This window comes from Accipiter gentilis, chromosome 5 (assembly GCF_929443795.1).
Source record: "Accipiter gentilis chromosome 5, bAccGen1.1, whole genome shotgun sequence".
In the NCBI taxonomy this organism is placed as follows: Eukaryota; Metazoa; Chordata; class Aves; order Accipitriformes; family Accipitridae; genus Astur; species Astur gentilis.
The window spans coordinates 22497965-22512654 of record NC_064884.1 but is presented as its reverse complement, the minus strand read 5'-3'; the positions used below and the strand labels follow the sequence as shown (position 1 = coordinate 22512654).

Below are 14690 nucleotides of genomic sequence, written 5' to 3'. Positions count from 1 at the left end.
ACACAACCTGCCTTTCAATTTAGGATGTATTTTAATTACCTAAGTATTCAAATGATGTTTGGATTGCTTAAGAAATTTCACAGTAACAAAAACTGTATCTACTCTCTCAGCAAATAATCACTAATGTGCTATCAGCTCCCTCCATTCCAAATTGGCTTATGCTGCTGAATCAAGTGATGTGTAGGTTAGAGAATGTTTCAGGTTTCATGGCTTTTGAGTAGAAAACTACTATGCAATTAATTCAATTGTAAATTTAAATAATATTATTTATGCCACCTAACTATTAGTGTATAGATAGTGTGAAATCATACAGTATCAGGAAAGAGGCTGTCTTCTAGCCCACCTGGAGTACATGTTCATGCACTCATGAAAATTTTAAATGCAAGATGAGCTTTACAGGTTCAACCACACTGCAGCCACTGAGACAGAACAACTGTGCCATCCCATATAATATGTCTTTCATTTTATCAGAAGACTCAGAAGAGTTCACATGAAATCAGTGGTTTTAAGCAGTCCAGGCAGCATGACATAAATCAAGGGAAAGGCTTTGGGATTAGACAGTTCTCTGTGTGGTACTGATTAAAAACATAGAAAACTCCCATCGAGCCACTTTTCCAGCTTAGAGACTTAGGATATTATTCTCTGGTCCACTGTTAATGTGGCCCTCCCTGTACGCTCATTAAATGGTGAAAACAATATATAAGCAATATATCATCTCTTACTTCAACGTGTCATTACTGTACTCCATGATTTACCATACACATGGGAATTACAGTGTTCACAAAATAAACTTATTTATAGAGCTGTCATTCATGCCTTAACAGTCCATGTGATTTCATTTTCTTACAAGGCTGCTTCCTTGTGTTGCCTCTCCTCATCCTGCCTACCCAAAATGAAAAAAATACTAACTGTTTGAAAGTGTAAAGGAATGCCATGGATTTAATGATAATAAATTAGTGTGTTTTAAATTACATCAGCTTAGCTCTCCACATTATCTCTCTGAAGAGAGAAAACAAGCATTTTGTGAAACTGACTGTAGCAAACGGACACGTTTCCCACATTCACCTGTAGATGGCATTCATCCCATAGCTGTACGTGGCTCTTATAAGGATCCTCTTCACATTTGCAAGGATAGTCATGAACTCCCTCCTGCTGACTGGAACGTCAGTGCCATGCACAGAGAAAGATTCTGGTTTCAGCACAATTTCTTCAGTGTGCTCTTCAGAAGGCTGCAGGTGAATCCCCCCTTTTGGAGTGCTGATTCTCAAGTCACCTCCCTAGATAGAGCCATGAGAGAGAGACATTTAAATATGAAAAATGTCAGGGAAAAAAGCTCTATCTGTAGCCAGTTGGGGTACAGGATTTACTGAATAATATATTTTACAGGAATAATAAATATCAGGAATAACGTTCATCTCTCATAACCCTGAAATGGGCTTGCCTGATAAAGTTGAAAGTCAGTGCAAAAGAAAGTTTAGCTTATTCAGCTAAAACCTAGTGTCATGGTTTTGCCTCAGCAAAAGCAAATTCATACAATGCCAAGATGCACAAGAACAGGTCTGCTGAAAGAATGTGAAAGTGTTACCTAAAACAACCAATTATTTTATTTCTTCATTCTTCCTGATGAACAGGAAGAATATAGTTTTGTAAGCTACTGCAATGTTGCCAGAGGTTCCTTGAGATGATGAAGGTTTTAGTTCTCTAACATGTGTCCATTTTCTGATACTATAAATTAGCAGAATTACGTGTACGCTGCTGTTTTGTGTCCTCAACCACCAGGCTTCACACTGCACATCTGAAGCAGTAGGAAATTTTCTTTTTTTTTTTTTTTTGGTGGCTGAAAATACTATCACTTTACCTCTATGATGACATCAGATTGAACCATCATTTGACCTGTCTCTTCTTCCTCTGTGAAGTCATAGGAGACTGTAAATTTCAGATGTCCTCCAGCAGCTGCTACCTATGGAGAAAAAGACAATTTTTTTTTGCAATTAAATGAAGGAAAACAGGCTTTAACCATTTGGGGGCAGTTTTCTCCAGTGTCAGTATTTCCCAGAAATAGACTTCTAGTGTTGCAAAACCATATGCAGACACCTGAGGATTACAGTTCTATGGACTGTTCCCTTCTTGCTCAACGATCTAGAAATCACGCCCAGTCATTTTTCTCCTATGCCTGTCGAAGGCTGCAAATTCCTTAAACACAAGGACTAACAAAGTAATCAGAAACAGATTTGAAATCTATGCAAATTTCCACTTGATACTGACATTAGGTTTTCAGTGTATTTCAGTTATGTGGTCCTCATTTAGGCTGGGCCTCTACATCAGCAGCCTTAGCAACCTTTAGAAGATTCAATAATGTCAGTTTTGTTGATGGGGCAAATGACCAAAAAAGAAAAAAGCCCAGTGATGTTTTTCTTAGAATGAACTCTAACCTAAAATCAAGTAAGAATTTTCCCTCATGGAGTCAAACAAATTTACTTTAAAAGAATGCTCCAGCCCTTTCTCTCAGTTTGACTCAGCCTTCAGTGTAAGAAGTCAATAACCAGGCTCTCATGTCATGCCAATATATTTTTTCTATGCTCTTTCAGCAACCAAAACCATGGCACTGACACTAGCTTTTCCATGAAAAAACAGAAAAAGTAGATCAGTTTTAGGATGCAAATCAAAAGCTGCAGACTTGAATGACAGAGTTCAGTATAAAAACAGTGCTTTTTGTTAATTGTTTGGAAGCAACATAGGCAAATCAGAGGTTGCAAGAGCTGCATTTTGGTTTTTAAATGCATCTGCCTTATACTTCAGTGCAATATGAGCCTCCTCTCAGAGACTACTGAAGTCATAGAGATCCATTTGCCCTTCCAGTGCATACTGCTGACCACAGAGCAAGCTCATGAGTCTTCTACAAAGAGAATAATCTGGTTATTCTCAAGGACATAATGTGCTGTCTCTGGCCCTCATACTAGATGTTTTTTCACACAGTAACAGAAAGGAGTGAAAATCATCAACTTCATTATTTTATGATGCATCTAATTTAAGCGGAGAAAAAAAGTCCCAGTATTTAAGGCATGGAAATCAACTAATTTGAATTATCCATAAAGGTATAAAAATCCATAAACTGCATCTGAGGCTGTACAGCTAATTGCTAAGTTAAAGACAGAAAATTTACTCCAATTGGTAACCCAAAGCTTGGATCACAGAATCATAGGATCATAGAATATCTCAAGTTGGAAGGGACCCATAAGGATCATTGAGTCCAACCCCCCATTCCTTGCAGGACTACCTAAAACTCAACCATATGACTAAGAGCGTCATCCAGATGCTCCTTGAACTCTGACAGGCTTGATGCTATGACCACTTCCCTGGGGAGCCTGTTCCAGTGACCGACCACCCTCTCAGTGAAGAACCTTTTCCTAATGTCCAGTCTGAACTTCCCCTGATGTAGCTTCACTCCATTTCCTCGTGTCCTATGGCTCGTCACCAGACACAGGAGATCAGCACCTCCCCCTCCGCTGCCTCCCTTAAGTAAGTTGTAGACTGCGATAAGGTCACCCCTCAGCCTTCTCTTCTTCAAGCTAAACAAACCAAGTGACCTCAGATGATCCTTGGAAGTCCTGCCCTCAAGACCTTTCACTATCTTGGTCGCTGTCCTCTGGACACACTCTTAATAGCTTGATGTCCTTATATTGAGGCGCCCAAAACTTCATGCAGTACTCGAAGTGGGGCTGCACCACTGCAGCGTAGAGTGGGACAATCACCTCCCACAACCGACTATCTGTGCTCTGATAGATGCACCCCAGGACATGGTTGGCCCTTTTGGCTGACAGACCACACTACCGACTCATATTCAACTTGCCATCAACCCAAACCCCCAGATGTCTTTCTGCAGGGCTGCTCTCCAGCCTCTCATCCCCCAATTTTCATGTATAAGCAGGATTACCCCATCCCAGGTGCAGAATCCACATGTGCTCTTGTTAAATTTCAAAGGGTTGGTGACTGCCCAGCTCTCTAGTCTATCCAGATATCTCTGTAAGACCTCTCTACCCTCAAGGGAGTCCATAGCTCTTCCTAGTGTAGTATCATCGGCAAACATCAGCATCCGATGTTTATCTGCATAGTATGCAAACCTGTTAGGACCAATGCAACTACATTCAGCCTTGACCATAACAACATGAAAACACTTTTTTTTCCTTAGACACACCTTGTACAGCATTTTTGTTTTGCCTGTGGTCAAGGCTAAACACTGGTTTATAACTGTAAGAGGAATATAGCAAACTTAGATACCTGAAATGCTGCAAGAAGTACCCAGAATTGCTTTCAGCTTTAGACAAACATTTTAAAAGAGTAACTTTCTCAGAATTTTATCATTTCTGTTCCAAGTTCAAACTACAAGTATTCAAGAAAGTGAAAATAATGGGAAAACAAAGATTGTGTGGTTTCAGGCAACCTATAAAAAATATGTACTAAGACAGGTTTTAGTTTTTACCAACTACATAACTTTTACCTTAGTAAGTGAAAATCCAACATGGGGAATGGATAGGTTATACAGGGGGGGAAAAAAAAAAAAAGGTTCTGATTTAAAATAAATGCAAATAGAAAAGCACTTAACAATGCAAACTTTGACCAAAAATCTGTTAGAAAGGAGTAGAGAAATAGATAATAGTTTAGAGAAAGCAACCAGAATGGATTAGGGACTTCTAAAACATAACCAACAGGAAACACTAGAGGAAAGGGGTGGGTTTGACTAGTCCAGAAAAGACAACACTAAGAAGGAATTGGAAAACAGTTTTCCAAAACATAAAAGACTGAAAAAATTAAATGGCCATTTTTATTTTCCTGTGGCAACTGCAGGGAAGCATGGAGAAGATTCGGCTTGAATATACAGAAAGCTTTCTGATGATCAAAACAGTGTCAAGCTACTTGAAAATGCTGCTGAATTCCTTCATTAAATGTTTAACAGCAGTTCAAACATGTCAGAAATACTCTAGGTATGATGCCTAAGAGCTGGAATATGACTAAGAAGTCTCTTGAGGTCTCTGCTAGCCACAGCAGTCTGAGTTTCACAGCTGCAACTGGCAAGATTTGCATATCACATACAGGATTGCACATTGAATTCAAGGTCCCAAAATGGCACTTATCAGAGAGAGTACCTGGTAGTTCAGAATATATATTTACCTTGTGTGCTGTATAATACCAATGTAGATTAGAAAAAAACCCCAAACTTATATAAAAGAGAAAGTACTACTTCCTTCTGCCATTGCTTATAAAGGTAATTTCCTTCCTTTGTACATTTAAAGTACAAGTGCACTCACAGGCAAAAGAATTCAGAGGTCAATCCACATGCTGCATGAACAATTATGTCTCATCTAGTGCAAAAAATACTTTTCACTGAATTTTGAATACAAGGGCAATACAGAAGTTGGGCACCTGTGAGATCCCTTCATTTTGACATTGTTCTCTGTATCACCCGAAGATTCAGATTTCTGCCTCAAGGATTGTCATCGAGGGCCATATCAACACCAGAGAGAACAGAGCATAAAAGTTTGCCTTGCTGGTGACAAAAACATGTATTGTTGGGACAAGAATAGCTGACTAAAAACGTCAAGGAAGTTCCACAGAGTTTTCTTTGTCTCTCCCACCTGTTTTTAGATTAATACATCAAATATTTCTTCCCAGCTAAAGAGGCAGAATCTACATGTTCAAGAAAAGTCACAGACTCCCCAAGAAATACAAGTATAGGAGAGAGAAATCACAGCTATTTTAATTCTAATCCACCAAGTTTCTGGCAGATGATAGTTAATTGTTTTTGGTTGTTCATGATTAACTGTAATTCTACTATTATGTTACATGTTGTTAAAGGATATAACCAGAGAGCAGAAAAGACTGGTTATGACATCCTGACAGTTGCATTCTGGGTCAGCCAAAACTATTTGATGCAGGAGATACGGCTCCTTTCTTGTGAACAAATGCCCAAGCTCAACAGGAAGAAAGCTGGGGGGTAGGAGGAAGCACTTAGTACTACCTTGTGTAAAGCATGCTTTGATGTTATGCCTGCCACACTAAAATCACTTTTAAATCAGGACAAATGATAGTAAACTACAAATATTTACAGCATTGAAAACAAACAGCATTGCTACAAATACTTGCAAAGCTATAGGTGAGGAAAGCTTGCATCTCTTCATATGGAAATCAAATTCTAGAAGTTTTTCTCTTCTTCCATTAGTCAGTCTGCTGTCCATGCTTTTCTGAGGCAAGCTGTCAGGATCTCTCCAGCAAATGTCATTGGAGAGTACTTCTTTCTTATACAGCTTTTATAACCCATCTTATTCTTGAATCATTTGGTGATTCACACTTTCTTTCTCCAGTGCCTCTTGTAACTCTGCCTGTCGAGTTTTAGCACTTACTGCACTATACTAGAGGCTGCCTCATTTCTTCTGAACAACATCTGCCAAATATAAGTTCAGAAGATCAGGAGCTACCTCCACTAAACAGGGTGCTGTTTACAATCCCTTATCTCATTAAACAGTAAAATACTCTGCTGCCAGCTAGGAAGACACTCAGTTCATGATTAAAGCATCTTAATATAGTTGCCAATTTGTGAATTACATGACCATGACCCTCTTGAGTGGAAGCTAGATGGAAGATACCGGGGCATCTGATGTGTCACTATGTTGCTATGTGTAGACAACTAAAAGAATCTAGAAAGTGGCTTGTCTATGGTTTCCCCACTGATGGATGACTTTCAAATCACTTCAATTTGTATTGATATTTAGGAAACAACTTGGAAGACATAAAATACATTTCACAAATGAATAAAGTGTTACACAGTAACTGTATTATTGAAATAAAACACATGCACCTTGCTCATATGTTTAGTAGTAAAATCTGTATCAGAATGGATTTAGCTCAGAAAGGCTTTGCTCTCAGGCCTAACACAAGAGAACATGACACATTCAAAAGCAAAAATATATTACTGTATTAAACTAGATTTAGACCAATACTCATACAACACCAGACTTTAGAAATGAGCAAAATAAAAGGCATCAACAAATATAAAGAAGGTGGACAATGTTTCCCTCTTCACTGTTAGTGGTTCTAGCAGAAATATAGTCACTGACACATTGTATTACAGAGACAAGCATTATGGAAAGAGTTCATATTTTTATTAGACCACTATAGCTGCAGTACAGCTATAGAAAGGCGACATGCTTTTGGAAGCATGAACCCTGTTTGCTATTACATTATTGTATACATAGACATACAATTAGAACTATACCAAGTGAACAAATGCTACGAGAAAAAGAAAAGAAAAAAAAAGAAAAAGAAAAGGCTTACAAACATGAACAGAGAGAACATTTCAGTGGAGAAAGCTAATACACATACCACTGAGTACAAAACCAAGGAGGAGTCTCACAGCAAGCTGCTCATAGTAACTCAACATTCTAAGAGTTAATAATGTTCTCTTATTCGAGAAGACAACCCCAAAGCAAACAAAACCCCCATTTGTTTCCTGATATGCCTGTGAATGTTCTTCCACTTGCTGTCATGATTATGAGAAATGACACAGATGCTCTCTGAGTCTTCCAGTGGCTCTATCATATTCCTGGTGGCAATATCTACCACTAGATACAGTGTTTGAAGGTAATGAAATCATATTATATACAGTTTAACATTGCCTGCTAGAATTCTTGAATTTCCATGAAATAGAGGTGCAATAAAATGTTGAAGTTTATTTGGACCCTTTCACCTTCAGAAACTCTCTAGGTACACATTTATTTTACGACACAGATTTCAGCAAATATAGAGATATCTGCCACCAGAACATAAGCACTAACTATGTGAAGGAAATCCTTTTAAAAAAGTAAGATTGCTCCTTGTTTATTAGTGGTGACCAATTTAGTCTGTAATTGATTGGCACCTATGCAGTTGTGATATGATTTGACAAGGCACTGAATAGACAATGTACCATCTTAACTAGTTGATAGCTAAATGTATATGTGTTCTTCTAGCCAGCCTACCCAATGCAGAAGGGAATGGACAAAGGGCTGCTTTTCCTAACTTAATTTACTTACGTTTAAGAAAATATTCTATTGTTAATCCAGCTCTCATCTGGATTATTACCTTCTTTACGAAAAAGTACTGACTGTAAATTTATGATATTTAATTGGGTTTTGCTGATCCAGTCTTCATGCTGGTTGTAGCGTGAGGGAAGGCAGGGACTAGAAAAGAATTTGATAGAAGCATCACCAAGAAAACATCAAACTTTTATTCATTTAGCAATAGCTCTCAGTAAAGATTGCATGTTTTAGTTCTACTCAAGATCCAATTAGAGATTAAATAGACTCTCCTCTCCTAGACAGACTTGAATTTAGATAGGGTATAAAAACTCTTCTGAGGCATTATAGTAATATTTCAGATAAAGCAGGGAGCAGAATAATCATGTTCCATTTGAATGACAGTATAGTTCTGGCTAGCTTTAAAAAAAATGCCAATTTTCTTCACAGGGAAGTTAATTTTTTTCCCTGAAAGAATGGGCTCTTTCCCCCAACTCTCTACCACCTAGAGTTCCACCAACTTTATCCCAGCTAGTTCAGAATCCTACAGTTCCCCTGTTTAATTACAGTCAAAATTCTTCTATATAAATTATACAAATTGATGCTACATTGTACTTAAATTAAATTACGCAGAATACTGCTTCCAGTGAAGTTAACAGAACAAGAAGGGAATATGACTACTATATTGTTTGGTTTAGTTGCTTTCCATGAGTGTTTTTCTACAGTACTGAACCACTCAAAGGGCAAACAGCATTTCAAACCATTCATTGTCACCTCCAGTTTCTTGAAACAGACCACTCTGATAACCAAGAAAATTTCCAAGTAATTCTTTTTTTGAATTTTATTGAGACTGTTAGGATACAGCCTCCTTAATTTTTAGTATTTCCTCTGCTGATACTATGTAAAAGTGGAGTTGAGTCAAAGATAAAGGAGTTTTATTCAATGGAGGTACTCATTTGATCACAGAATGTTCTCCAATGTCTAAGCTATATGCTAAGAAATCAAAGGGCAAGATATAAAGCATACCAGTGAGAAAAGATTTATTTGCTCTACCTCAAACAACCTTTATGGAAAACTGGAAAAAAAAATCCTTAAAAACTCATTGTGTAAGACCTTCTTCTTTCATATATTGGATAATGGAACAACACACTCACAATAACTCTGAATATTTTAAAGTTTCCCAGCAATGAAAAGAACCATCAAATACATGGTTTTAATTTTTTTTCCCCTAAGTGAAGGTTTTCTGATTAAGAGACAAGTAACACCTGTCCACAGAGCAAGCACAACTGATAAGTAGCAACCCAAACTCTGCCAGATTGTACTTCACATGTACCTTGACCATGTCTCTTTCATATATTTTATAACAGTATTTGAGCAATGGGATACCTTCCAGAACACCTATTAGTCTCAGTGATAGCAAAGTCTTTCTGTACACTGCACCTGATCACTAGGCAGTAGAAAGAGTACCCTGGCACTTATCAGAGAAATACCATGCATTCAGATTCAAACACAACAGAAACATGAGTGAAGAAAGAACATCAAAAGGGGAATGCATTATATTCTAGTAAGTATCTCCTTAATCATCCTTTGCAAGTATCCCTTGGTTTTTGCTACAAAACCAGTAAATGAAGTGTAATCAGACAGTCTAAAGCTTTTTGATTTTTGGTCCTACTGCCTTTTCCTTCTTGCTCCAGAAGATGCAAGGCATAATGTTTGTAAAGTGATTGATAACTCTTGCCATCTTAAGCATGACAATCTGATGCTTATTTCCGGGCCCTTCATATTTAAGATAGTTTGTCACATGAAATGTAGACCAAATAAATTCTTACACAATTCTTTTAATTCAATGTATCAGCTATAATAAGAAACATTTAAATGGAAAATATTAAAGAATTCAATAACCTTCTTATTTGTGGATCTTCTAAATTATACCCATAAACTCAGCTCAGTCTCACTGTTACTGAGATACTGTATTAACATTACCATTTCATAACACTGGTTCTCTTCCTCCTTGGATGAACAGACTGCATTTTTTAGAAGCAAAGAAGAATTGGGTGTCTAAATAAAATGCAACAACTCATTGTGTTTAATACATAATATCGAAACATTCAATTATATCATGGAACTCTAAAAGGAAAAATTGAATAAATCTCAGCTCCTAAGGAAGATGGGAACTGAAGGACATCAGCTCTCCTGTGAGCTCTGTGCTGCCACTCCTCCTTATGTTGAGTAGTCGCTCTTTCTGAACTTAGCACTGAAAAAATTAATGGAATCAGTGACTAATTAAAAAATTTTCACAATAAGATTATATGCTGTTTCTTGAAATGTAATTATGAATGTAGACATTTACTCTACAAATTCTCAAATCTCTACCATCTTTCCCAGCTGTCATTTCCTCTCACTGGATAAGAGAAACAGAACTGTCTGGCCAACCATTCCTGAAGTCTAAAATCCACTTTGCTAAGGATAAGCCTTCACAAAATTTAGAATATATGATTACTTTGTTACAATTACATAACCATGGTAACCATAGCACATAACCTTAGCATGGTTACTCACTTTCTTCCTCCTCCTTTGCTTTCCGTATGATCAAAGTCCTTCTGTGACTGTGCCTTCCCAACCACTGTTCTCCCAGATGCTGTAACTGGATCAAGGATTCAAAAATATAAAGCAGGGTGTATATTCTTCCAGTAGTGATGTGGTAACCAGTTACTGCCCATGCCTATTACTGCGGTAGCAAGTAAATCTCGGTCTTTGGAAGTCTCCCAGTCTGGCAAAAATATGCCAGAAACTGTAACACTGTAGCATAATATGTCAGGCACTCATCATAGAGGGTTATTTAAAAAAAATTAAGCTCATATGTCATCAAAATTGCAGACATTTTTTTCCCTGACTGAATACAGTTAAACTGCAGAGGAGAAAAAAAAAAAAAGCTAATACAAACTCACCAGCTGCTGACTAGTTTTTTGCAACAGCTGCTCTGATCTTTATAAGCATCAATTTAGCAGGACCAGAGTGGCTGAAGGGTGTAGGTCTGGATAAAAATACCACTTTTTCTTTAACCGTGAACATGTTTCAGACTATTAGTGATATTGACATCAAACTCACTATTTGCGTATCAGCTCTGAGACATGTTTCTAAATAACATATCCTCATCAAACGTTTCTAAATAAAAACTGTTTACTGCTGGTCTTGGAGCTGTCAACACCTCATACTTGAAAATAATTCTTAATTTTCCAGATTAAATGTTCATCTCCCAGTTCCATGGTCTTTGGTTCCAAAGGGACAAACCATAATTACTGTAGACATATCAATAAATGCCTTCCTGTAATATTAGAATGAAATACTAACTAGAACATTTATGTCAATGTTCAATTCCATTAAGACACAAGAACCGACCCTTACCCTCCCATCTCTGGCTGTACTCCTTCATGAATATTTTAAGAAGAAAAAGAATTTGCATAATTTTGCAAAACTAAAAAAGCTCATATTTCTATGGCAACAAAACCCCAGCATGCAAGGATTATTAAAAACAAAAAAAGCAGAACTATAAAACAAGAGCAACTGTTCAAGTCCAAATTAAAAGCTGTTTTTAGTAAAAATATTTCCCTCAGCCTTGCTATTGCATTTAGGGGTAATCAATATTTGCATCTGATGTTGAGGACATCCCACTGTGTAATGATCTTAAAATCAAAATCCATGAATACTTCTGAAGTGTTGACTTGCTACTGAAAAAAGCTTAAACAGTGTAAGTAGCCACAAGAAATAGTTAAAATTCTATTTCTTTGTTAGTACAGTTCACCAAGTTAGACTGTAAGTATTCTTGATCTTAGGCTTTCTTTTGTTTCTGTGTTTGTAAAGCACCAAGCACAATAGCTCAGGAATGTTATTTCTAAACTTTGCCACAACTGAAAATGAAAAAACCCCCTTAACTTCTATACAGCCAAAAGTGATTTTCCTACATCCTTCTACTTAACTGTTTTACAATATTACTATGGACAATATTGTACCACAATGATGACTGCACAAGTAATTCAAAGCAAAGTATGACATAACTAGCACTTTGGGATCCTTTAGGAAATTGAAACATATCATAATGTTTCAAGCATGAAAGAGTTGTGTAACTGCAGTATCTGTTGTGCAAAATTATTCTGACAGAAAGGATATACTGTTTTTAATATCTGTCAGCATTTTTAACTTTTAAAGTGGGATATTTTGAATGAAATAGCATGTAAATACATCCATATTTTGAAGAAAATTCCTTCTTTTCTAACAAAAATGCAAGGATATGCAAAGCCCAAATCTCTGCTTTTCAGAGGTGGCTCATCATTTGACATAATAAACACAACAATAATATGTTCTTATTTAGTATTTTACTGCATATCATGGAAACTTCTAAGGATCACATATCAAAATAAAAAGAGTAAAATTAAACATCTGAGTATTAAACAAAGATATAGATCTGTATAAACATGGCTCTGTGTACTATATCATAAAATAGTACATAGTACATCATAAAATGACACTAATCATTAAAAAACACCCCCGAAACTCCTTGCATTTTGATTTTATTTTTCAGGGCAGGGGAAAACAAAGCAGTGAATCAGAACTCCTGTGATTTTTCCTCTATTTTCAGTGAGCATAAACCATGTTTTGAATTGCTTTGCCGCTGGAGCCAATGCTTTCTCATGATTAAATTCATGGCCACTTTCCTGGTTTGTTAGTTTTGTAGCCTTTCTTCAACTAACCTTATTCATGACAAGCTAACATAGTTTTGAAAAATACCCATGTTTTCTTTTAGAGAAAGAAACTTGTGTTTGATGTTAGTTGAAATGCATGCTAGTTAATAGTAACTAAATACATGTATATATTATGCAAAATCTGATAAATATGCTTTAAGACAGAATTTAAAAAATATATCAGTGTAGACAGAATCTGTCATTCCATTCTTTATTGCACCCAAGAAAGCAATTCTGCACTTGTTATCACCATCATGGTAATCCACAGATGATTCTTACTTGAGGCAATGCACTCATATATACAAACACTGCACGTGCACAGATACACACACACACACTGTATATGCATATGCACACACAGCGAAAACAAAACTTGATATGCACTCATCTTTGAAAACTACAAAACTTACAAAACTGCTGCTGTTTAAAAAGGTTAACAAGTTTGTTTCAAAATAATCTTAAAGAAAAGGTCCTTTCTGAAAATCCTTGCAGGTAAAATTTATTTTTTTCTTAAAGGTCAAAGTCTTTATCTTTCTTAGATATGATATTCTATGAAAAAACTACATTTCTTCTTAGAAGGCTGGAGGAAGGGTGAGCAATCAAGCTAATGAGATTGGACAGCAAAAAGAAAGAGAAGACAAGTGAACTGATGCCCAAGTGTAAGAAAGGAGAAATAGCATAGCTTTATAAGACCTCCATAAGATAATTTATTCTTTCAACTTCAATTTGCCTTAATAGGAGCTGACAAAAAAAAATAATCCTTGAGTTATTGTGAGGATAATCTAACTCTATGAACTTTGTGGTTTCTGCATTTGTGTGTGTTATTTTTAACATTAATTTTTTTCTTCTTTCTTTAATGGAATAACATAACAAGTATCTGTTCTCCATAAACTATCATGATTAGAAAAGTTACATTATTTTACAGCTAGACAATACAGGTTGCCACTTCTTCCTACCATTTGTTCCTACAGGTGCAGTGCCTTCCATTTACAGACTTGAAGCAATGTTTTCTATCAATTTTAATTTACGTACTGTATCTTTTATTGGGAAAAAAAGGACCCTTATATTCATGAGTTACCTCTGCTTTAAAGGCAGAATGATGGAGAAAATTTGCTTTGGATTAATTAATAATTGTCCAGAAAAAGTGCAAGTATACTGCCCAAGGGTTAAATGTGCTGAAAGAATCAACATCAATCTTACACTGGCATAATAAGCTCTATGAAAGTCCTATACTGAGTCCCATTTGAAGGATTCATCATCAAAAAACATTGTAGTTCCATGAGGTATGTTAATATAGAGGGTGTGATTAACATAACATGAATTTGAATTCACACAGGTGGGGAGAAGTTCTACTGAGATTAAATGTTCTCAGGCCTGTTGACTTCATACACTTAATCATGTGGATATTTTGCAAATTTTTTTACAGAAAGTGCTATGTGGATTTAAGTAAGAGTCACATGTTTCAAAGAAAGCCTCCTATTCTCTTCACAAATTCACCTTACAAAATATCAGAAATTCCTTTACCTTTGGCTACAGAATATACTGCACAACAAAGTGAGCATGAAAACTATGTGACAGTATTGTCCTATATACACCTTATTTTAATCTTCTGAAAATATCAGAGGCACCTAAAAAGTAATACTGCCCTCAAAGCTTAGAGGAGAATAATTACACAAAGTCTAGTTATCTAAAATTATATCCAATATGATCATAATGAATGTACAGGATGAATATAGAGTAAGTATCCACACACAGCAATGAAAAAAAATAATGCGAAAAAAATATTTCTACTGAAAAATTATCTTCTGCAAATCCACATTAGTCATCCAACTCAACACTGTATCTTTTGTACCTTTCCAGAAGATATACTTGACCTTACTAGCTAAAAGATATCCCTTCAATT

General features: G+C 36.3%; 1 protein-coding gene across 4 annotated transcripts in view; it reads right to left on the bottom strand.

The window, feature by feature from the left end:
* LAMA2 (laminin subunit alpha 2) overlaps positions 1-14690 on the bottom strand; it is a 383544-nt gene that overhangs the window by 174653 nt on the left and 194201 nt on the right. For all 4 annotated transcript variants that reach the window (XM_049800395.1, XM_049800397.1, XM_049800396.1 and 1 more), the window contains exons 13-14: positions 1859-1960; positions 1066-1277 (exon numbers count right to left, since the gene is read on the bottom strand). In XM_049800395.1, the coding sequence (XP_049656352.1) occupies positions 1066-1277; positions 1859-1960 (314 nt within the window). The remainder of the gene's footprint in view (positions 1-1065; positions 1278-1858; positions 1961-14690) is intronic.